Source organism: Aulonocara stuartgranti (assembly GCF_965226115.1).
Source record: "Aulonocara stuartgranti genome assembly, chromosome: 17".
Lineage (NCBI taxonomy): Eukaryota > Metazoa > Chordata > Actinopteri > Cichliformes > Cichlidae > Aulonocara > Aulonocara stuartgranti.
Genome location: NC_138953.1, coordinates 41,244,273 through 41,269,813, shown reverse-complemented (window position 1 = coordinate 41,269,813; position 25,541 = coordinate 41,244,273). Strand labels below are relative to the sequence as shown.

The following is a 25,541-nucleotide window of genomic DNA, read 5'->3' as shown; positions in this document are numbered from 1 at the left end:
GGCCCTTGTAGAGCAAAATTGAGTATTTTGGTCTAAATAACCCAAAATGTGACGTCCACATATGTGGACGCCAGGTCCAAAGAGGTTAGATAAGGGATACTTTGAAATATATTCTACTGAAAGGTTGGAAATGTATTTTCTTGAACGCAAATATCTTTTGAAATGTATTTTGGTTTGAAAGAAATATATTTTAAATTTCAAAAATATCTTTTTTTGGAGCATCACAAATACAAAATATATTTACCATATATTTGAAATATATTTTGGCCAGGAAAAATTTATTTTTTTTACCGTATGGGGGAGTGGATTGTGAAGTACAATAGTGTCAGGACACAAAAGACCCATACCGTAATATGCATAAGAATAGTGCAACAACATTTTAGGTGCGGCTGGCGGTGCGGCTAGCTTGACTGTGTCTTCGTAAGTGAGGGCTCACTTGACCGCGGTATTAAACAATGCAGTATGTCTTACAGATGATTGAAGCTGGTGAGAGCTCTGCTAGCATTAACCAAAAAGGTCTGCTTCCATAACAACCCTCCAAAAATACAACAACCCAGAAATACTGCACAGAATTGAACAGGAGATGTTAGAAACTAAAGTCTGTGTATCAGAAAATATGCTCCCTTAACAATAATAATAATTTCTCAGATGTGACGAGGCAGCAAGGTGTACAGAAGGACTCTGCCGCTTCTGCTGTTTGGGGTCCGGCTGGCACGGAGCAAGAGGACAGCTCACGTGAGCGCGTTCACAATGATGGGCTCGTGCAGTTTTGGCCCCGCCTGCATTAATTATCTGCGGCTGATATTTTAAAAGGCGAGAGAGGTATCGTCTCCTGCGCATGCGTCTGCAGGCGCGATCTGTGCTGATGTCGCATTCAGGTTCTTCACATAAGCTCGTACACGGAGGCTTCGTCTTGCCTTTGGTCCACCAATAACATCTATTAATAGACTCTTACATAGGGCAATTTTTTTCCATTTACTTTCTTCCTCTTATTTCAGTCTTTTGTCGTGTCTGTTTATTTGTTAGCAGCAATGTCATACGTTCTGTTTTCAAAAATATAAGTCACACTAGGTGTACAACAAACCAAACAACATAATAACGATATTGCCAGCGATTTTGCCCCTCCCCCTCCAAAAAAGACTAGACTCTAAGGGGGCAACTGATGTACTTGTCTTTGATGTTGTCAAGGTCAAGAACGACCAATCAAGTGCATACCTTTGTATGTAAACAAAACAGATTACTCTTTGGTTTGTTAATAGTAAATATGAAACAACTATTTATGAAAAGAGTAATGTAAATATAACAGAAATAAAAACAATAAAGACGATTTCACATTTTCTAATACTAGGAATGGCCTACTAGTAGGACATTCTCCCACAGAACCTAAAGGCAACAAAGTACATCTCCACCATCCCTGCTGTCCCCAGAACACAGAGCCGCTACACTCCAGGTGGAATGGACGTATTCTCTGCTACTCCCGTTCTCAGTCCGCCAGAGCCGCGGGGAAAGCCAGGCCCGACATGACAGCGTCTGCACGGGACAAGAAATTCTGCCAGCAGTCGCGGGTAACGGTCCGTCCGGAGACGGTGTGGGCTGCGGGTCGCTACATCGCGCTGGCCGCCCTGTGTATCCTGTGCTATAGCAACTCTCTCCACGGGGAGTTGGTGCACGACGATGTGTGGGCTATCGTCAACAATCCGGACGTCCGACCTGGCTCCAGCCTCAGAAACATCTTCAGCGACGACTTTTGGGGCAAGAGGATGGCGGACAACACGAGCCACAAGTCTTACAGACCGCTGTGCATCCTCACCTTCAAGTAAGTTCTCGGAACTCAGCCTTCCCGCCTTACCTGGAGCTCTGAACAGCAACACTTAGTGCTAGTCGTTCTGCTGGATCGACAGCTCCGCGATGTAAACGCGTGTTTCGGGCTGACGTCATCCAGCTGTCCCTCGTAGGGACGGGCTGCTGTAGCGAAATGCTGAACTTTGCAATAGCCGAACGCTGCTAACCCCGGCTATGTGCCGATACCAGGCAGGGTCTTCTCGGGAGGAATGTTACAGCGAGAGTCTCGCTTCCAGTTCTTTCTATGCAGAGTTGGAGCGTGCAGAGCAGCTTGTCTCAGCACATCCAGCCGTCCAGCCCACGTTACTACTTTGATTCAAGTTTCACGTATCGCACAGACATCTGTGGAACCTGTTGCGCAGGTTTTTAGGTGCTTGAAGTCTGGTGGTGTAGTTGGAGGTGTACTGTATGGGTGGAGATGTAGTAGTGGTTGGAGCGGTTTTGGAGTGGGCTGGTCTGTTGTGCTCGGGTCGTCGATGGATGGAAATAGCGAGGGTGGGGAGTACCCAGTCGGGCTTCCTTAACAGGGTGGGAATGTCTGATAAGGAAGAGCATAATGAGTAAACAGTCCGCACAATGGCCTCCAGATAAATGCTCACCTATGTTTCCATCATTCCCCACGTTTCCTCCTCATTAGGCAGTTTGTTAGTTCAAATCAAATCAAATCAAATCAAATCAAATCACTTTTTATTGTCACATCACATGTGCAGGCACACTGGCACAGCACATGCGAGTGAAATTCTTGTGTGCGAGCCCCACAAGCAACAGAGATGTGCAAACACAACAACACAAACGAGCAAAATACAAGAATGGCCAACCTGAAACTAATAAATATATGTACAATATATAATAGTGTATGCATTTCTGGATGTGTATACTAAATATTTTCCTACGTGTGTGTGTGTATACACATTTTTACAAATTAAATAGTAAAAAAATAAAATAATAATAATAATAATAATAATAATAATAAAATATATAAAATATACAGAGTTGAATATGTGCAAAACAAGTGGCATTTATATACAGTGTGGAGTGCATAATGTTGAAGTTCCAGTAGTGAAGCTGAGGTGTCTATGACGTGTTCAGCAGTCTGATGGCCTGATGGAAAAAGCTGTCTCTCAGTCTGCTGGTACGGGACCGGTTACAGATAGGGTTGCCAACTCCCTGAAAAATAAATAAGGGACACCTTGTGGCCAGGGCCGGGCGACCCAGTTGTCTTCACCCTTCCCAGTGTGGTGAATTTTCTAGCTCTTTTTTTGTGTGTGAAATTATTTTTTTAACCATTTGACTTGAATTTGATTTAAGTAGATGTTTATTCTTTGTGATATGAACACATGTGAAACAAATGATCATTTAGCCATTTATTTTTAGCTCAAAATGACAACATTAACACAGTAAAACAGGTCTCCTTCTTAAACAGAAGCCTGTCATGCTTAACTTTTGAGAATATAAGTAAATCTTTCTTTAAAAGAACTCTGTCCTGCTTAACTTAAAATAATAGAAAACAATAGAAAGAAAAACATTCTTGTAACAGTGCACATTTAGTGCATTTAGTACAATTGGCTTCAGTTGAGGTATTATTTCAGCTTTTCTAATGCTAATCAGCTGCTCCTGTTTGTAAACCCGCTTGTTCCCATGATTACGCATCTTAACTCATCATCATTATTCATCTATGTATTACTTTTATGTATTAGTCATCTATTTGTAATCATCTATCCTTGCAGTTGTTTATTACACAAAATAAATTATATTATCACACTTCTGGCCACATAGCGCTGATATTCACTGCACATGCCCATATTAACTTTTTCCAGCCAGGTGTTTTCCTTTTCCCATTCTTCCCTTTCTCTGAGGGGAACAAACATTGCTGCTATAATGCTGGGCTTACACTGTGCGGTTTTAGGCCCATTTTGAGCCGATTTTTGAGTGATCTTCATCGTGCATCGTGTAGTATACGTGGGGTAACAAGAAGCGATTAACACCTCACGACCAGCTCCCGATCATCAATCACTCGTGAGGGTCTCATCACAGCCGCTCACACTGCTCGCGCGCAAACACGTAAACGTTGGTGTAAAAGATGGAGCAGCACGGCTGTGCAGCGTGTGATCTGGACACAAGCGATGGAGGCACAACTTGTAGAACTTTGGAAAGCTCATCCGAGCCTTTTCGATGTGGCATCACAAAATTATCACGACCACAACAACCGTGAAAATAGTGGGATTTACATGCTGCTCAATCACAGCTGCCTGATCAATGTTTTTCATTAGCAATTTAGCAAAGTTGATGGTGGTGGTGTGTGTGTCTGTGTGAGTGTAATGCTGGGCTCACACTGTGCGATTTTTGGCCCATTTTGAACCGATTTTTGAGTCGTGCGACCGATTTGGCGATCGGCCCGATTTTGGCCTTCATCGTGCGTCGTGTAGTATACGTGGGGTAACGAGACGCGATTAACACCTCACGACCAGCTCCCGATCATCAATCGCTTGGTCGTGAGGGTGTCACCGCAGTTTGTCACACTGCGCACGCGCAAACACAAATGTCAGCGAAAAAGACGGCGCAGCACGGCTGTGCAGCGTGTGATCTGGACACAAGCGATGGAGGCACAACTTGTAGAACTTTGGAAAGCTCATCCGAGCCTTTTCGATGTGGCCTCACAAAATTATCACGACCACAACAACCATGAAAATAGTTGGATTTACATTGCTGCTCAATCACAGCTGCCTGATCAATGTTTTTCATTAGCAATTTAGCAAACTTGATGGTGGTGGTGGTGTGTCTGTGTGAGTGAAAGACAGAGGGAGAGCGCGACAGATTTTCTGTTATAACCTTCATTTTATGGAGGCACAGTGTGAGTACTCAGGTCGCATCAGAGCATCGGGCCGTATAGTGTGAGACCTGCATCGTGACCTACCAACTTTTAACCCCTGCGAGTCAATCGTGCAGTTTGAGCAGGAGCTGAATAACGCGACTGAAAAAATCGCACAGTGTCTGCCCAGCTTTAGGTGTGCTGTCGTCCGAGACTTGCACCGCAGTGTCGGCGTTTGTTTCCCTGTTGGCCATGCTTCTTGTTATGGTCATCTGTTGTCTTCCGGTATTTTCTCCGTAAGCGACCTTTCCTCGACCAATGAGATGAGCGGTAATCTGAATTGTCATACTCGAATTGTCATAAGTGTGCTGTCAGCTCATTGGTCACAAATCAGGAGAGGGGCTGGGAATTATGTTTTCAAACAAAGCGTTAATTCCATTAACATTTATAGACTACTTTTGATTCTCACTGTATTACGGGACAAAGTGCGTCCCTTATTAGCTCAATACGGGACGTGTACTTTTGTTTCGAAATACGGGACGATTCCGTTTTTTAAGGGACGGTTGGCAACCCTAGTTACAGAGCATGGCTGTTGCGAGACATAAAGCTCTGGTGGGATACGATGGGCCATTAATCAAATCAGACATTTTATTCCTCTCTCATAGTGAGTGTGTGTTTGTTTGTTTTTTTGTTTTTTTAAAGTTTTCCGTGTCGGTAAGCCAGCAGCATTTCAAAAGTTAAAAAAAGTATTTCCCAAATACTTCTCCCCTGCAGAATTGCTTTTCCCTTCGTCGTGAGCACGCGCTGGGCTCTCCAAATCACGGACAAACAGTATCTCACAGTTGTTTATGTTTTTGAACCCATTTTGCAAAGAGAGGATTTTTTTTTTTTTTGAAAAATGCATTGATAGCAATGTTGAATATTATAAGATAAGATAACCTTTATTAGTCCCACATGTGGGAAATTTGTTTGTTATTACACAGGAAAAAAACAACTACACGTAAAATAATTAGGCCTCTGCCTTTCTAAATGGAGGGACAGTAACTGCGTGTGTATATGTAAGCTAGGGGTGCAACATACACAAAATTCACGGTTCGGTTCGATACTTTGGTGTCACGGTTAGATTTTTTTTTCGATACAAAAAAATGTTCATGCCTTTTTAATTTGTCATTCATTAAAATTATAAATATATATTTTAGCTCAAAAGTACAGTTTTTAAATTTAATGTTGCTGAAACAACAAAATAATAAAAAAAAATAAATCTATCTGATCGAGAAATCCCTCATCTTTGGAAAAGAGAGTTTATTACAGAGAAATGGCTCTTTCCAAAATAAAAGCTCTACTATACGCTTCTTCTGGGCTATATTCTTAGCAGCATATTAAACATATCAGGTCCCCATAAGGAGAATCATGTGCTAACGGCTGTCTAAATGACTTGGGTAAAGTTTGTAGCATGCGTGCTTGTTGTTTTTGTCTGCTTCCACTTGTCTTTGCACTAGGATGCTGTCGGCGTAAATGTGCAGTCATATTCGTTGTGTTCCCACTAGTGCTGTCAGCGTTAATCTCGTTAAAATGACTTTAACGCCATAACACAGCAAATCTCCGTTAACAAGTTACCGTGGATCCTCCCGTGCTTAGGGCTGGACGACGTCAACAAGCTAACTGCGCTAACGCACTAGTTCCCACCAATTGAGCATTGGGTGGCACATCCGACATACTGTTTTACTTTTGTCCATGACGCGCTTACCATCAGGGTCATGCTTCACATGAAAACCAAGATAGTTCCAAGCGCCAGATCTGAATGAGGGTGGGAGAGGTTCAGTTTCGGGTAGCGTTGAGGCAGTTGCCATGTTGCAACGAGCTTAGCTTCTGTCTTGCTAGCTTGCGCTGCGCTCAGTGGATCTGCACTCGACAGTGCAGCCTAGGCGGAGTAGTCGAACGCAGATCCACTGAGCGCTCAACACAGACAGCATCGTCAGAAGAAAAGTTGATAAAATAAATAAAAAAAGTTGTATTGTTCGATACATATGCGTACCGAACCGAAAGCACTGTATCGAACGGTTCAATATCGATACGAGTATCGTTGCACCCCTAATGTAAGCGTGTAAAACCTGAAGATAGAGACAAAATACTGTTAATCTGACTATCTGCCATTCTGCAATTCATCTCGTATAAACAATAACGTGGCGCAGAGCGTGACGTGAAAAAAGGCACATACATTTGACGCTGCGTGAAGAACTCTATATTCCTCGTCCACAAGTAAACGGCGTTTGGAATCACCGAAAACGAGATTTTTTAAAACTCCTTTTTTGGGTTGCGTTTTCAAAAATACCCGTGTAGGTGTGGACATAGCATAAAAGAGTTAGTAGTTTATTTTGTAGAGCAAAATTTAGTATTTTGGTCTAAACAACCCAAAATGTGATGTCCACATATGTGGACGCCAGGTCCTAGGAGGTAATGACTAACCTCGTATTGTGGATGGATTATCTCAGTTGTTCTCCTGACTGAAGTTTGGTCCGTTTACAGCATCCTGCCATGCGATTGCATTTGTCCCTAACCATCGGAAACCCTCACGTTAACTTTTATCGAGTGGAAAAAAGTTGGCGTTCATCCTCCAGCTTCACTGTTTATGTTATGCTAACATAGCCGTGTCGCTAGCAATCACGTAGCACATCGTTATATAGTAGCTAGCCCAACTTCAGTAACCTTACAAACGTCACTGCTGTTTAGTTTTCTGTCTTCATTCATGTTGGAAATGACAGCAGAGCTGTACGTTTGGATTTTTCAGAAATCTCTGTCAGAACATGCTATATCATGTTTAGGTGGAAGCTAGCGAGCTAACTTCCTGCTAACTTCTAACTCTGTTGTTTTCATGGATGCCTGGATGTTAAACTTAAGTGTTACACCTGGTAAAGCAGCAACGCTGATCATTTTATTAAAGATGAAAGAATTTAGACAGTTTATAACTCTCAGTGATTCTGCAGTGTTCGTTTGACTTTGGGACCTGAAACGGACGGAGTTTAGGACCCAGATTACTCCGCAAGGCTCCTGACTACAACAATTCATCAAACGGTGCGGCTTCGTAGCTTACCAAAGCCATACTAAAACATTTTTGACAGAGGTTTGAGCGCCGTGTAGCACATAAAATCGGTTCGAGGTCAGTAAGCACAACCAGAATTCATACTTAAGGCGCACTGTCGATTTTTGAGAAAAGTAATGGATTTTAAGTGCGTAAGATACAGAAGAAAAGAATAAATCGCGATATATATCATTACCACACATGCTTCAAATTATACTGCGATATGGATTTTAGGCCATATCGCCCAGGCCTAACACCCAGCCTCATAGAACCCACATAGCAGAGCCATTTTCTCCAGTGTTTTATATATTTCTCATACTCTAAATTCACTAAAAAAGAGTTATCTTTTTCATCTTATAAATCTCTCAAGTTACATCAATCCAGCTGTGTTTAATTGTTGGTGAATCCTGTGTTAGCCATCTTTTGGTCAGTGCCTTTTTACTTGCAGCCAACAGCAGACCAAGTATTTATTCTGCACTCTTTATGTCTGAGGGTGTGTATCCTAAAATATAGATTTGAAATCAAAGGGTAAATATGTGCTAAAGATGTTTTGAATAGCTTTATGAACATCTTTCCAGTATAATGCATCAACTTTGAGGACAAAATGTTCACTTACTTGCTCTAACATTTTCCTTCAAAGCAATCATGTTGTGTTTGAAATTCATGCCACTGTGAAAACTGAGATTCTGTTAAGAATTATAAGACGGTCACCTTATCCACGAACACAGAACCGAATTTACTTCAGGAATTGTCTCAGTAAATCCAAAGATGTGCATGTGTTTTAGACAAGGCTGTCCCCTAACAGTGTCGGTCTTTGAGAAAAATAAAGATATTAAACTTTATTTTTCACTCTCTTAATGATATTTTAAGATTTCTATTTTTTATACTTTGTCCATCTCACAGAGCTGAATTTTTCTCTCTGTTAGGTTGAACATCGTGCTGGGTGGTATGACACCTCTGTATTTCCACATTGTCAACGTGTGTTTGCACTGCACCGTAACCTGCCTGCTGATGCACGTATGCCAGTGCCACGTGTTTGAAAACCGCCGCCTGGCCTTCGTCACGGCGCTCCTCTTCACCGTGCACCCTGTCCACACCGAGGCTGTGAGTATAACCATAAAGTTACAGGCTGCTCGGGGAATATGACAACAGAGTTTCAGTTATCACATGAAACATATTGAACTTGACTGTCCTGGCCCACTAGAACTGGTTTCCACTTCAACATCTCAGACAAAGAGGTTCATTCAAAATGATAAATTTTTCCTCCTCTAAGTTGAAACGTTGACCACAGGATAGTCACAGGATATTTCATTCATTTGAAATGGTAACCAACAGAGCAGTGACTTTTATCTTCTCAAGTCTATCTTCATTAAGCTGCTCCCGCTGCTCGTTTTGTTGCTTTTTGTCACACATTTGTCAGACAGCCATTCCCCTTGTTGCCAGGTTTCAAAAATGAAGGTTTTGATTTTCATGAAGCATCAATCTGTGTCTGTGTTTTCTCCTGTATTTTGGGATGAGATCATATGTCTGGGTGGAGCTGATGGTCTGTGTTCCAGTTAGAAACTGAGTCATTATTGTAGAGACCAAGTTGTCACAGTGGAAAGCTGGACTGAAAGACAGCACAGAGGCACTAATCATGGCAGCACAGGAACAAGCTCTGAGCACAGATCCATAGAGGCTGGGGTCCATCACAGCAGGCAAGACCCCAGGTGCAGGCTGTGTAAAGATGCCCCAGAGACAATCCAGCACATAACAGCAGGGTGCAAGATGCTAGCAGGCAGGGCATACATGGAACGCCATAACCGAGTGGCCGGCATAGTGTACAGGAACATCTGTGTCGAGTATAACCTGGAAGTCCCGAGGTCACAATGGGAGACGCCCCCAAGGGTGGTGGAGAACGACCGAGCTAAGATCCTGTGGGACTTCCACATACAGACGGACAAAATGGTGGTGGCTAACCAACCGGACATAGTGGTGGTAGACAAACAGAAGAAGACGGCTGTAGTGATCGATGTAGGGGTTCCCAATGACAGCAACATCAGGAAGAAGGAACACGAGAAGCTGGAGAAATACCAAGGGCTCAGAGAAGAGCTGGAGAGGATGTGGAGGGTGAAGGTGACGGTGGTCCCCGTGGTAATCGGAGCACTAGGTGCGGTGACTCCCAAGCTAGGCGAGTGGCTCCAGCAGATCCCGGGAACAACATCAGAGATCTCTGTCCAGAAGAGCGCAGTCCTGGGAACAGCTAAGATACTGCAGGACCCTCAAGCTCCCAGGCCTCTGGTAGAGGACCTCAGCTTGAAGGATAGACCGCCCGCAGGGGCAGTTGGAGAATTACTGTATATCTGTTAATGATAATGATATTTCAGTCATTAACAGATTTAGAAAATGACAACCAAAAAATGCTTCTAAAACCAAATGACAACAAACAATTGAAGGAGGTGATGAAATCGCTGACCATCTTGGTATGCAGAGGAAATCAGTGGCCAGGCAATAGTAACTGATTTCTGACTGACTTCTTCACTGAGTATTCATATTTTTTTCACGATATAAACTTGTATGACAAATAGATTGCAATATATGAAAGAAGAAGAAGAAAGATTGTTTAATTTATTTAAATTATCTATTCATTTTGTTCATCTAAAATCATCCCTCAAATGGAGCAACTTTTCCCTGTCAGAGCCAAAGGATCAAGGAAAGGAGAAAGAAAGCATTATCAAGCTACGGGGGCAAAGCTTTGAGAAACACAGCAGGGCTCAGGTATCCTGCTATCAGCAGTGTTGGGCAAGTTACTTTGAAAAAGTAATTAATTATAGTCACTAGTTACTTCTTCAAAAAGGTAACTGAGTTAGTAATTGAGTTACAATATTCTAAAAGTAATTAATTACTTGAAAAGTAACTATTGCGTTAGCCTAAACAAAAAAAAAAAAGTTTAACCCTCTGGGGTCCAGGGTATAATTGGCCATTTTTAACTACTTTTGATTTTCGTGTCTGAAATTACAGTTAGGTTTTCATTTTGACATACTGTATTAACACAACTGATCTAAAATCAGACAAATTTCAATAAGATGCCACACAAATTATTTGTGCCACTCCAAAAAAATAATTTCTGTCCACTATAAAGGAGAACATCACAGGCTGATACCTGCAGGTCTGACAGCAGCAGGTGTATCACTACTGTTTCTACCTGGAGACAGCAGTCGCCTCATTGTCACAACACTACACATTAACTACACACTCCAAACACGCTAAACGTCACAAATCTCTCACATCTCAAAACTCCTTCTCTCTGTTTTTCTGCTGTCTCTCTCTCTCCTAAAACTTCCCCTGTTTTTTTTTTTTGTTTTTTTGCTCATAAGCAGAGAGTGCTCGCTGCGCTGTCCTTAGACAGTAAACGTGACCAAACTATTGAGGAAAAACACGCGTATATATTTTTTATCATGACTCTGGTTTTACTGGCCTATCAACACAGTTTATACACTGGTATATGTCACCTTGTTGCTTTGTCTTTAAGTGGTCATGTGATTGGCTTACCACGACTACTTTATTCTTCCTCAGTCAAACAGCAGCACTCATGCGATTGTTTTGCCCCCTTAGCTCCAGGTGTTGTTCTAGACAGTGATCGTGATCGCCGTCCGCGGGAGCGCGCAGCCACTTAAAGCTGTAGCGTCCAGATTACTTACAGCTACTTCCTGCAGCTGGTATAAGGTGCGGTAAGCTGAACACAGCTTCAACCGTCTGTTAGTTGAAGAATAGTAACGCAAACGCATTTTCTTGTTAGTAACTGTAACAGCGTTGTAATGATAGGAATAGTAATTAGTTAGATTACTCGTTAATGAAAGAAGTAATGCCGTTATTCCCATCACTGGCTATCAGTCCTCTGAGTTCTTTGTGCCCTCAGCTCAACCTCCATGTGATTCCCAAAGGGCAACATTTCTTCTGATCTGCCTCTGAGAGGTGGTGAGTCAAGTTCTGTAAGCTTACAGTCTACGACTCTTCTCACTCACTTCAACAGGTGAGACAACAACAAAGGGCTCAGACGTTCACTACAGGAGCGCTGCAGAGAAATTGGAGATGGAAGGAGCAGAAGGGGAGGGTAGATGAATGTGTAGCGTGGAAAAAGAGCTGTATAGAAATTGGCACACGAGGGTGATGAAAGGAAATCAGAGGCAGGCAAAGAGAGATCGGGCAAGAAAATAGGAATTGAGTGCAGCAGGGGCTGTAACAGGACAGAGAGACATTAAGAGAAAGAAGCGAGGGAGAGAGACAGAGAGAGTGAACTGGAAAGACTACGCAGTAGAAAACAAAGTGAGAATAGGAAGCATGAAACAGCTAGTTCAGTCTTGCATAGACTTTGATGCTCATCTCAGGCCCAAACTCTTGGATCGGTTGGGGGAGAGGATGAGGAGCTGCTAATTGGCTGTAACACACATGCTGATAAATACTAATAGGAGTGAAAAATGTATTTTGTGTTAATGTGTTTCTGCCATCAAATTCAAAGTGCTGATTTGTTTCTTATAAATATATATTTTGTCAACTTCGTGTTTTCCATGAATGTTTTCTTTTATGAATAAAATGGGGGTTTACAGTATTTGCAAATCATTTTGTTCATCAGGTTTTTATGTACATTTTGCACAGGTGCTCTTTTTGGAATGGGGGCTGTCTGTCTGTGGCTGTTATAGATAATAGATATTTACAACCTCTCTCTCAGTTACACCTAGCACATCTGGAGGTGCTTAGAAGCCACATGAGAACAACACTGCTCAAAAATGAACTCAACACATTTTAATAAGAGTTTGACATCGAGTCAGGTAAGCTGGGCATACACTGTGCAATTTTTGGCCCATTTTGAGCCGAGTTTTCAGTTGTGTGACCGTTTTGGGGATCAGCCCGAGTTTCGCCTTAATAACGTGTCGTGCATAGGGATGGGTATCGTTTAGGTTTTATCCAATACCAGTACCAAACCGGTACTTTTGAAACGGTGCCGGTGCTTAAAGAATGGAGAACACACACTTTGTCCAAAAACCTCATGTTCAGCTGTTTTTTTGTAAAAAGATGTTAGCCTTTTCTGCAGCTATAGGGCATATATGGTATCACTTTTGGCTGGAAGCAGTGCTTAAAAAATGGAAAAAACACAAACTTTGTCCAAAAACCTCTCATGTTTAGCTGTTTTCCACTTTTTCTTTGGTCATTTTTGGCCAGGGTGAAGGGAGCATCTGCCATCAAACAAGAAGGCAGCCGCATGCAACTACGACGGTGTTTGCTAGTTCACCTTACATGCATTAATTTAATAACGTGGTTAGCCTACTCAACGTAAATTACACACGAACAACATTAAGCGACTCACCCAGAGAAGAACGGCTGCTGCTGCATCATCATCCTCATCATTTCTGCTACACTGGCAGGGCTAGGGGCCAGGACTCTCCTCTTCAGGTTCTTGGGGGATGTTGCTAACTCCGGGTCCGTTAACAGGCACCACACCCGCAGTAGATGTGCTCGGTGTGAGGTCTCGCAGCAAGCTATCAATAACGGTGCATTTCACGGCTTTTAAAAAAAACGCTATGCGTCGCCAGGCGTTTCATCAGATTCGAGGAGTTACCTCCTTTGACAGCATCACAGTATCAGCTTAAAGAACTTGTTGCAGGCTGCTGAGTTTGCATATTTTGCTGTGAAGTACAGCCAGACTTTTGCCCGCTTCACCTTGGGCATTTTTAATCTGTAGCTCTGCTCTAAAAGAACTTACGTACCTGGGCCCGCCTACTATCCCTGGAGAGGTAAAATGATTGGCTAGAATTCAAAGTGCATGACATCTCAGGGGAAAAAAAAGCACCGAAATAAAGCACCGAAATAAAGCACCGAAATGTGCGCTGCTTTTCAGTCTGGTCACTACCGTTTATGTCAGGATACCAGTACCCATCCCTAGGCGTGCATCGTGTAGTATACGTGGCGTAACGAGAAGCGATTAACACCTCACGACCAGCTGCCTATCAGCAGTCGTTTGGTTGCAAGAAAATCAAACCTGTCGGCCGTCGTGATTGTAGCTGCCTGTTCAATATTTTTCATTAGCAATTTAGCAAAGTTGATGGTGGTGGTGGTGTGTGTGTCTGTGTGAGTGAAAGACGGAGAGGGAGAGCGAGACACAGATTTTGTGTTATAAGCTTCATGTTATGTACGTACAGTGTGAGCACTCAGGTCGCATCACAGCATCGGGCCGTTTGGTGAGAGACCCTGCATCCTGACCTACGAACTTCCAACCCCTGAGACTCAATCATACAGTTTGAGCAGGAGCTGAATAACGCGACTGAAAAATTCGCAGTGTATGCCTAGCTTTAAACTTCTAGACCATCCGTCTGATCAGTTAAGTAGCAAGGGGGTGAAATAACAAGAGGTACACTACAGGGGCAACAGTGAGGCAGTCCCCAAAATTGGAATGGTTGTACGGGTGGAGGCAGCTTTCCCTCCTCATTTTCTCAGTTTTTCACTTGTTTTTTTTCTCTGTAGACCTTACAAAGGTTTGCACAAATATGCGTGCCATTCCCAGATGACTGGCTTTGTATAAACAGGCAGTTATACTAGGAGAGCAGGACAGAGCCATAGACTGTCCTTAACCCATCATCAAGACCGGTATCTGCTCCTCTCTGCAAGTAGAAACAGGATGAGCACTAACAGAAGCCTAAAAGCTGACCTCTACCAGGCCACTGGTGTGAGTGTTGTCAAACAGACTTCGTGAGGATGGCCTGAGGGGCTGACGTTAATGATCGTGACATTTTATGCTCATGTTTCCATGAGCATGGCGATCCGTTAGTGCCAGGGCTGCACAGTTATACATATTTTAATCATAATCATGATTTTGGCTTCCCACAACCATGTGAACATGATCACGTAATGCTCAAAGTGTGTGCCCCTCCACTTAAAACGCAAGCAGTCTGGACAAGTAACAGTAGGTTAATTGACAAAAATCTAAATAGCTTGCCCTTGGAAAGCTGAAGATCATCATCCAGTGTTTGGCACAAGTAATGTTCACCAGGAACAAAGTCAGCAAGATGACTTCAAGTCATTTGTTCAATTAATTGTAGACAGAACTAACAAAAGATTAGACAGCATTCTAAAGGATGTACAGGATGTTAAGTCCAGCCTGCAATTCACGGATGGTGTTGTCGGTCAGCTGCAAACCAAAGAGAAAAGTATTAAAAGCAAATTGAAAGAAAGAGTTTGAATTAGTGGTCAGCAGCATATGCGGGGAAACCAAAGAGTTAACAACCAAGTTGGATTGTTTAGAAAATGAATAGAGGAGGAATAACATCGTGGTGGATGGATTAATAGACGAACATGCAGAAACTTGGGAAGCATTAGAGCAGGGGTGGCCAACCCGCGGCTCTCCAGCCGCATGCGGCTCTTTGCCTGGTTTCATGCGGCTCTTACATTCATATCAAAGATTGTGTTTGTGTTTTGAGGTTTTTTTGTGTTGTTGTTTTAAAATGTGCACATTCGCTTCACTTGAGTTCAATACTGTATTTTCATCAAATGGCCATGTGTGTGAGATGAAAATACTGCAAAATTTCCCAGTAGGAGCAAGTTCGCCCTTAAAATGGCAGGGAAAAAATGCACAGTGAAAAGAAAATATGAAGATGAACAAAGGACGTTTTTAACAGAGTGGGAGAGTTTATATTTTTTTTTTGTTGAACGCAATGGTAAGCCATTCTGCCTTATATGTCAGACGTCATTAGTGCATTTCAAAGCTTCAAATCTTCAGCGCCACTTCAGCTCACTCCATGCTAACATCGACCAGGAATTTCCAAAAGGGACTGAACTTCACAAGCACACTTTGAAAAGTCAGGCAGAAAAGCAGATACAGTTTTTCCAAAAATTTACGAAGCGGTCAGAGACCATAACGCTCGCATCCTATCAGCTGGCTTGGGAACATTGCACGGGCTAAAAAGCCATACAATGAAGGGGAGTTCGTTAAAAAATGCCTCAGTGACGTTGTTGAAATCTTGTCTCCTGAAAACAACAAATTAAACCGCGTGGTATCAGACGTCCAACTGTCCCGCCACACTGTTGAACACAGAATATCGGACATTAACACGGCTATTGAATCACAGTTGCACTCTGACCTTCAAGCATGTGAGTATTTTAGTGTCGCTTTGGATGAGAGTTGTGATATAGAAGACAAGCCTCAGTTGGCAATATTTGCACGGTCTGTGTCAAACGATTGTGTGATCAAAGAAGAACTCCTGGATATTGTGCCATTAAAAGACAGAACCCGTGGCATAGATGTGAACAAACCATGATGGCTGCATTTGAAAAAGCAAATCTGCCCATAACGAAATTAACTGCAATAGCCACGGATGGAGCACCAGCCACGATGGGATCTGTGAACGGGCTTGTGGGGCTGTGCAAAGCTGACCAAACTATTCCTGACTTTTGGATCATCCACTGCATCATCCACATGGAGCAACTCGTGTCTAAATCATTGAATTTAGATAACGTCACGAAGCCTGTGATGGAAATCGTCAACTATATCCGCACACATGCGCTTAGCCACAGGCAATTCAAGAATCTCATTGCTGAGCTGGACCAAGGGCTTCCAGGTGACCTGCCGCTGCACTGTGAGGTGGCTGTCAAAAGGCCGGGTACTCTCTCGCTTCTTTGAGCTTTTGGATGCCGTGAAACTGTTTATGGAAGAGAAGGACTATCCCGAGCTCTCGAACCTCAAGTGGATTATGGATCTGGCCTTTTTGGTCGACATGCTGTGTCACTTGGACAGACTGAACCTGACCCTGCAGGGTAAGTTAAAAATGCTGCCTGACCTGGTGCAAAGTGTGTTTGCATTTGTCAACAAACTGAAGCTGTTCAAGACATATTCAAAAGGGAGTTATAGCATTTTCCCACTGCTAAAAGCCAGCGGGCAAGTCGCCAGCGCTGCCCTGAGTAAGCAAAGAGCCAGATATGCAACGCTGATTGAAAACTTGCACGAAAGCTTCGTGACCCGGTTCCATGATCTACAATTGAAAAGGCCACAGATTACATTCCTCGTCGACCGATTTAATGCAGAGACCGGCTGTTTGAAAGTCCCGCTAGTCACAGATGAAGCTGCGGCTGAGTTGGAGATGATCGATCTTTGTGAAAAGGACCAATTGAAACCTGCTTTAAGGGAAGGGACCATTGAGTTCTGGAAAAGTGTGCCAATGGAAAAATACCCCAATGTCAAATGGGCCGCGCTTAAGATACTGTCAATGTTTGGGTCAACATACGTCTGCGAGTCTGTGAAATCAAAGCATCGATCTGTTCTGACTGACACTCGAATTGCTTCGAGTGGCAACAACGGAATACAAGCCAGATTTGAAGAGGATTGTTCAAGGCAAGGAATGCCAGAAGTCCCACTAAACAACATGCATTGTAGAAGTAAATGCTATTGTAGATTATTATATTTTTGTTTGTGGACTTGGTTAAACTGAGAGTTTGTGTGTGTGAGACAGTGCACACAATGTTCATTGTTGAAAATGACTGGCCTGTGGTTTTAGTACTGTAGGAGTCCATTTCTGTCATTATCATGTTGGTGTGTGACATTTACAATAAATCTGGCTGAGCAGAGGTGTGTGTGTGTGTGTGTGTGTGTGTGTGTGTGTGTGTGTGTGTGTGTGTGTGTGTGTGTGTGAGTGAGAGAGGGAGGATGGGTGATGTTCATGTGTGCCCATGTGTATGATGTGGCTCTTTGCGGTAACACAGTAAAAGGAAAAAAAAGTGGCTCTTGGTCTCTGACTGGTTGGCCACCCCTGAATTAGAGGATAAAGTCCAACACTTGCTGAAGAACCAGCAGGGCCTCGACAGCGACACGTTCAAATCTAACGCGGTCACGTATGGCTGAGCCAGGCAGATTGTGGTCAGGTTACAAAGATCAGGAAGAAGAGGAAAGAACTATTACTACAGCTGAGAGTGGCCAGAGACAGAGGTGATATTGCCGTCCTGAAACATGATAAATTTATTGTTAAACCGAGGTCCCGGAATGCTGGATTTAACATTTACACTTTCAGTAATATTGCCATTTAACGGCTAGAAATCAGAATCAGAATGCTGATTCTGATTTCTAGCCGTTATGGTTGATCAGTTTATTCCCGGATTCTCCGCAAAATATTTTTCAGTAGCTCATGGTAGTATTTGTAGCCTTAAATATAAGTTTCAGGAAATTCAGTCATTGCTGTCAACAAACTCATTTCTGAGACACATTTAGGTGCTGCCTTTGAGAATAATGAATTTGAAATGAATGGTTATAAGTTGTATAGGAAAGACTTAAACAGATTTGGAGGGGGTGTTGCCTTATATATATTAATGACAATGTGGCACGCAAACTACGTATGAACTTAATGTTTGACGATCTGGAAATCGTGTGGGTTCAGTTACACCCGCTCCATGGCACGCTGTTATTGGTAGGTTGCTGCTACAGACGCCCTAGTAGCAATACGTTGTATGTAGAACGAATCTGTGAAATGTTGGAAAGATGGAAGACAAGGACATATTTTTATTTGGAGATTTTAATATTAATTGGTCATCTACTTCTTGTCCTTTAAGGAAAAAGAAGAGTTCATTAGCATCTACTGCTGTCTGTCTCAGATGGTAATCATTCCCACGCGGATGACGGTCAACAGAGGCAGGTCATAGGTCATCATCTTGTATTGATCATATATATACAAATGTTCCTGAACAATGCTTAAACATTGTCTCTGTTCCAGTTAGTTATAGTGACCATAATCTTGTAGGCTTGACCAAGAAAATGAAACCACTGAAAACTGCACGAGAGATTGTTTTTCGTAGATCATACATAAACTTTAACACAGACAAATATTTTAATAAGAAGAATTTATATTATCAACATGAGCTCAAGGAGGCCAATAAGGACAGAAAGAAGATGTGGAAAGTTTTAACCAATATAATGGGCAGAGTGATGCTCTGGTGGTGCCACACATCAGCACAGATGGAATGTTTATAAGTAAAGCTAAGGATATATTTCAAGATTTACTACAGCAATAAAATAACAAATTTAAAATGAGTAGAGGAGAGCCCATCCTATCATGCTATCATGGATAATAAGCAATGCCAATTTAAGTTTGAGGCAGTGAATGTTGAGACGATGGAGCGTTTATTAATATCACTTCCTGATGATACATCTTCAGGTTCTGATAACATAGACAGTAAACTGCTCAAAGCTGCAGCCAAGTTTGTGTCCCTTCCTATACATCACATAGATGTTTGGCATGCAGCTTATTTCCATCGCAGTGGAATGAATCGGAAAGAATTCCAATTCCAAAAAATAAGAATGCTGTTTTTAATGGTGTCAGTAGCAGACCTGTTAGTCTAAGTAAAGTTCTGGGGAGAATTGTTTATGAACAAATCATGCTTGCCCAACGGAAACACGTGTGTGATCAGACATTATAGAAAAGCCTTAATACTTATTCTTGGCACCAGTAACCATGAGCCATGGTCACACTGCGTATCGCTCTCAAGGTTTGAAAGGAAAGTACAGAGGCTGGTTCTACTGAGACAGTGATGTGCAGCTCACTGTAGCATAGCAACAGTAATGGGCTGCACATAGACATCCAGCAGTGTGTCCTCAATGGAGCATTCTGGCACATGCGTAATCTCTCAAATCTGTGCACGTCTGTTTCGCAGGTGTCTGGTATCGTGGGTAGAGCTGATGTGTTGGCCTGTCTGCTGTTTTTGCTGACATTCCTCTCCTATATTAGGTAAGATATTAGATTATTGTAAGACAACACCATCCTCAACCTCTCTATGCACATTTGCAACTGTAAATTAGATTGGCCTGCCTGAGAGACTGATGCAGATCGAGTGAATAGAATAAACTTGGAAAGCTCCTACAAATGGGTGGTTGTAATACTGAATTATTTTTAACAAGTGAGTGAAAATGTTAAACGGTTTTGTTACTCATGTTCAGTCGTGTAATGCATATGACTTTGTGAGGTTTATGATTACAGCTTGGTGTTTAAAAAGTGAACAGAATCTCAAAGCACATAAGATTTTACAGAGTACTTTTACTGTTACCATAGTTAGATTTGTTACGGGATGGATGGAAAATTGTTCATAAAAACATCATGTTTAGTCTCATTTACATACAGGAAGTGTTACAGCCTATTAGTGTATAATTTATATGTTCAGTATATCAGCTGAACATATAAAAGCTTATGAACACGCAGGTCTGACAGTTCTTAATTACAGCCATAAAAAACATCTAAATTTAGCTAATGTAACAAGTGATTTCTGTCGTTGTGTTAGACGTGCTGCAACATGACTGCCACGTCACATTTAACGAACAGAAGCTGTCCTGAAGCTAGTGACTTTACAAAAGCCGAGCTGTTTTGTTCTCTCATACTTTTGTCTCGTCTCCTCTCTCAGGAGTGTGGGTGGGCGTGTCTCTGAGGACTCGCTGGCCTTCACGGTGTCGTCATCTTCGCTGTTCCTCAGTTTGCTGCTGGGCACCTGCGCCATGCTGGTGAAAGAGACAGGCATCACCGTGTTTGGAGTGTGCTTGCTCTACGACGCCCTGGTGCTTTGCCGCAAGCCTCTCATGTAGTAAGGACACAGGCTCTTCCTTTCTTCCTGTTTATTTTTTCCCCATCTTCTTTTATCTGGCCAACATGTTGCTGAACGTGGGCATCGTTTTTCAGCAAATTCTAACACCTGTGAGCTACCACTACAACCATAAACAATTTGTTTGTTAGCAGACAAAATGAGCTTTTTCAGGCACCGTGCGCATAAAGAGTAGATCACTGAAAAGCTTCTGTTGGGTTTTACTTTCTCCAAGTAAAAAACACTTTTATATTGAAACAATAATGACAGCTTTCATAAAGAGGTCTAGTGTAAGTCTTGTGTAAAGGTCAAGGTTTGATTTAGACATCTTTACACCCAATCTGTTTTTTATGATCTGTGTTTTATCCGTCTTCACATTTCATTCTATATTTCTGAAAGACTTGCTTTGGACTTATAAAATTAAAAGAAACTAATAAAAAGTGTCAGACCTTCAGAGAGAAAGAGCTTTTTTAAACAGTGTTTGAAAATAATACGAGCAGTCTAATTTGTGCCTGTAACAGAGCGTGATGCCGCTGGATCTTCAGATGTTTTATTAGAGGTGTACACCTGATGTTATTAAACAGGAAGTGAACAAGCTTACTCTAGAAGTGTTAGGGGCTGACTGATTCAAAAAAGCTGGCAATAATTATCACAATATAAATGAATTAAACACAAATATATCAGAGTATGTTTTGTATTTGTGTAACTGGTGACTCCTCTATACATACATTGTGTTCTACTGTATTATGCTCTTGCTCATCCTTTCTCTGTGCTAGTGCTGTCCAAGGTACACGAGATTAAATCTACCAGATTAAAAGATCCAGCAGGCAGTTTGAGGGGATTTTTTTTTATCCATCAGTGAATTTAAAAGATAAGAATTAAACGAGAGCCAGATTAACCCCTTGACCCCACACACTCACTCTTTGTCAGGTTCCCAGTTGTGCACTTTGGCTGCTCTCCCCAGAGCCACACAACCATTTTTAGGCTTAGTTTTGACCTGGACCTTTCAAGCACTTTCTACAGCAATCCAAGAATATGTTTTAACCAACCTTTAACTGTTCCACAGTCTAAACTCGTTGTGGTGACAGAGCCTGGAATAGTCTTCCTCCTGATATTAGATCTGCACAAACGCTCAAACATTTCAAATCGTTAATAAAGAGACATTTTTGTGGTCTGGATTTTAACACACATTGACTTTAATAGCCTTAGTTGTTGTTGTTGTTTTAGTTGTTTTTATTGACATATTGTATTTATTTGTTTTTCTATATTTTACTGCATCATTGTTGTGCATTTTATTTATTTTAGTGGCATTTTACAGTGTTAAGCACTGTTTGGAAATGTGCTATAATAAACAAACTTGACCTAAATACTTGTAACTAGGGATGATTGTTTTAATAATAGAGTATCGATTATTCCTTTGATTAATTGAGTAGTTGGATAAGAAATACTTTTTTTTATTCATGGGAAATTATAAATATTCAAAAGACAAAAAACTTTTTCAAAATAAACTGCATACAACATCTGTCCAAAAAACTAAACCCTTTGATTGTATTTAAGTGTGCAACGAATGCGTTAGGGTTTATTCAAAGTTATGACAAATTCCTGCGTAAAAATGATCATCATACATAATGAAAACAATCTTATGAAAAATAACTACATTAGTTTTTTGAATATTTTATGTAAAGCCAATACAGTTATGCTGTATATTATATTATATATTGGCATTAGCATTACCTAAGTGCAAAGCTGGAGAAAAGAGTAAGTCATGCCACTGAATGGTTGCTAAAATTAAATCCAAATATGAGCTAGGTGAATGTCCCAAAACATCTGCTATTTTCTGCAGTTAATGCTTAATTATTTAAAGTTGCCATATTTTTGTAGCATGCACATGCTTGACACGAAGGAGGTTAGGGTTAGTTACAAAATACATATATAAAAAAAAATAAAAATTATTACAACAATTGTTGGGATATTTTATGCATTTTTTCATATTAATGTTGTTTTAGACAAATATGAAATAATTAAGATTATTAGTTAAGCATCTAAGGGCAGTTTCTTGAATGGAAAAAGAGACTGTTTTTACTAGAAGCAGGACTATCACTTTTTCTGATGTACTTTATTCTTCAGTTTTACATATTCATAGAAACAGTATATAATATCTCTACCGTAAGAAGACTCCAGTAATTCAACCACATTATATAGCTTCTTAGAAGTGCAACTATACGTCAGTTCAGTTCAAACCAGTTTTATTTATACAGCGCCAAATCACAACAGCAGTCACCTTAAGGTGCTTTATGTTGTAAGGCAGACCCTACACTACACTACAATACACACAATAATACATCCCAACGTGATGACTCATGACATACTTACTAGAGATGGCACGATACCACTTTTTTATGTCCGATACCGATACCGATATCATAAATTTGGATATCTGCCGATACCGATATGAATCCGATATAGTGTTTTTTAATCAACAAAACTGTTTTTTAAAATATCTTGCTGCATTTTGCAAGTCTGCAAGTTCATACTCAAGTTTAAAACAACAACTACACTAAAGCTATTCTGTTATACCTGTATACAAAAAAAATATTTCATAGTTCAGCAATACTGATCAATCTAATAAACTTAGACCTACACCATCCTCCCTATTCTGGTATTTTAAAGAGTACTTAGCGTAAATATTAAGCAACCTAACTAATAGGGTTCCAACTCCCAGCAACAACAAACATAAATAAATAAAAAATAAGGAACCACCCCTCACGCGCCACCTCATGATGCTTAATCGACGTAATCAACCTTAATTTGATGCAGTGTGAAAAAAAATGCACAGAAATCAATTATTTTTCAAGAAATATTAAATAGATTCAACATCTTTCTTCAACAAAATTGCAGACTGCACAGATGGTACCTTCCCAAAGGAAAAAGTACTATAGCTTACTAGGGTATATATTAGACTTAATAGTCACTATATACAGTAATTGACTTCTATTCATTTTACATCAAATTAAAACTTTGGGTGTCAGATAATTATTTATTAAAAGCTCGACATTTTAAATGAGAATAAGAAAGAAAAGTATGTCTTTGTGCCCCCTTTTCCCTGTTCATGCCTTATCGGCCCCCCTGGCTAAACTTTGCTAGATCCGCCCCTGCACAGTTACCAGCGTCAGCTACATAGAAAAAGATCCTGGAGTAGAAAGTAATATTAAATACATTCTAACAACAGCTGATCAAGCTTAAACGTGCTGCTGTTGTTCAGCCGCTGGTTTCCTCTTTCTGGTGCAAAGTGGGCCAAAAACAAACAAGAGAGACTCACGACAGAAAAGCCGATCAGCTGATCATTTAAGCAGTTTCACGATTGAAGTAGCAGCCGGAGAGCGAGAGGCAGTCACTTGTTAAGCTTAACGTGGGAATGCTTTACAAACATTCAGAGATGGACTTACACACTTGCTTTACTTCTCTCGGGGATAACTTTGTCGGAGATGAAATGCCAGGTTGCTAGCGAAGCTCCACATGCTATCCAGACCACCGACAGGTCCGGCATGCCACAGCTGCTCTATCACGTGATGCATACTGCTCCGACTTGCTAACGTTCTGAGGTGAGTTACGGCGTGTTGCAAGTTTTGCGAGGTGCTTTCGTGATATTTAATGGATCGGATTACATTTTTTATTTTTCTCCGATATCCGATCCAGTAATTTAGGTCAGTATCGGACCGATACCGATACGTAATATCGGATCGGTCCATCTCTAATACTTACTAATTAATTAATTACCCTCTAAGGGGTACAATGAAGGAACAGGAGAGGAAATTCCATACAGAGTGAGGAATGTGAAAACTTTCAGCTCTGAGTGAAATGTAGGCTGAGTTGGATTCAGTGCAAAAATTAGACAGTGTTGGTGATTTTGAACTCGATCAAAATCAGTGTTTTACTTTCACCACATCTTCCCTGAGATATGCACACCTCCATCCCTTCGCTCCTTTCCTTTTTCCCCAGTTACAGAAAATTGGCATCCTGCTGTTAACAGCAGCAGAATTTTTTTTTCACATCGTGGGCTTGATATTAGAATTTTAATTTCTAATGTCATAATATACCATACCATACCATACCACCTTTATTTATAAAGCACTTTAACATAAAACCAGAGTTCACAAAGTGCTGTACATGCTAAAAGCAAATTAAAATGAGATAAGATAAAATAAATAACTAAAAAACTAAAATAAATTAAAACATGTCAAAACAAATTTAGTCAACCCCTCTAATCAATGCCAAAGGCTTCAGCGAATAAATATGTTTTAAGAAGACTTTTAAATTCAGAGAGAGAAGAGGCCTGCCTAACATGCAAGGGTAGATCATTCCACAACTTTGGAGCAACTACAGCAAAAGCACGATCACCTTTAGATTTATACTTAGTTTTTGGTACCTTAAGGAGCTGCTGATTGGCGGACCTAAGGGAACGGGGAGGTGTATATGGTTGTAGTAGCTCCGAGAGGTAGGGGGGGGCCAGGCCATTAAGAGATTTAAAAGCAAATAAGAGAATTTTAAAAACAATCCTAAAATGTACAGGTAGCCAATGGAGTGAAATTAAAATTGGGGTAATGTGCTCAAACTTTTTTGTTCCAGTTAAAAGACGTGCTGCAGCATTTTGCACAACCTGCAGGCGCCTAATGGACGCATCACTAACCCCAAAATAAAGTGCGTTACAATAATCCAGCCTAGAAGTAACAAAGGCATGGATTACTGTCTCAAAATGCTGTTTCGATAAGATAGGCTTTATTTTGGCTAATTCCCTCAAATGAAAAAAGCTAGATCTTACAGCAGCTCATATAATATAATTAATTAATTCTAATCTGCCTAGTATTGGACAACTAGGACAATAGAACACAAATTGCAATGACTGATTCTTTTTTCTTTTAATTCCACTGTATAAAAATTGGATGTGATTCATGAGGTAAAATTAACACAAACGTCTGTGTACAGACAAGATACAGCAGATTGTGGTTGCTGAAAGTAACTGCTGCTACAGCTTCTCTGCTGCTGCTCACGTCATCCCTCAGATCAAAATGACAAAGTGCCTCATGGTTCTATGACGTCTCTAATACTTAAATAAAAGTATTTCATTACAACAGGAACTTGTAAACAAAATTATTATAAAGATAAAACTATCCATTTTCAAGTCCCTCTATCACTGTTTTTTATAATATAAGTACTTGTAAGTATAAGCATATG

The 25,541-nt window shown here is 41.1% G+C and overlaps 1 protein-coding gene across 3 annotated transcripts in view; it reads left to right on the top strand.

Annotated features, from left to right (window-relative positions):
• Nucleotides 1–1,309: 1,309 nt before the first annotated feature.
• The window catches only part of tmtc1 (transmembrane O-mannosyltransferase targeting cadherins 1), an 84,525-nt gene continuing 60,293 nt past the window's right edge, over nt 1,310–25,541 (top strand). The window contains exons 1-4 of one of the 3 annotated variants that reach the window (XM_082510376.1): nt 1,310–1,816; nt 8,657–8,834; nt 19,395–19,468; nt 20,136–20,312. In XM_082510376.1, the coding sequence (XP_082366502.1) occupies nt 1,521–1,816; nt 8,657–8,834; nt 19,395–19,468; nt 20,136–20,312 (725 nt within the window). In that variant the 5' untranslated portion in view covers nt 1,310–1,520. The remainder of the gene's footprint in view (nt 1,817–8,656; nt 8,835–19,394; nt 19,469–20,135; nt 20,313–25,541) is intronic. The other 2 variants (XM_082510374.1, XM_082510375.1) reach the window with 2 other exon arrangements.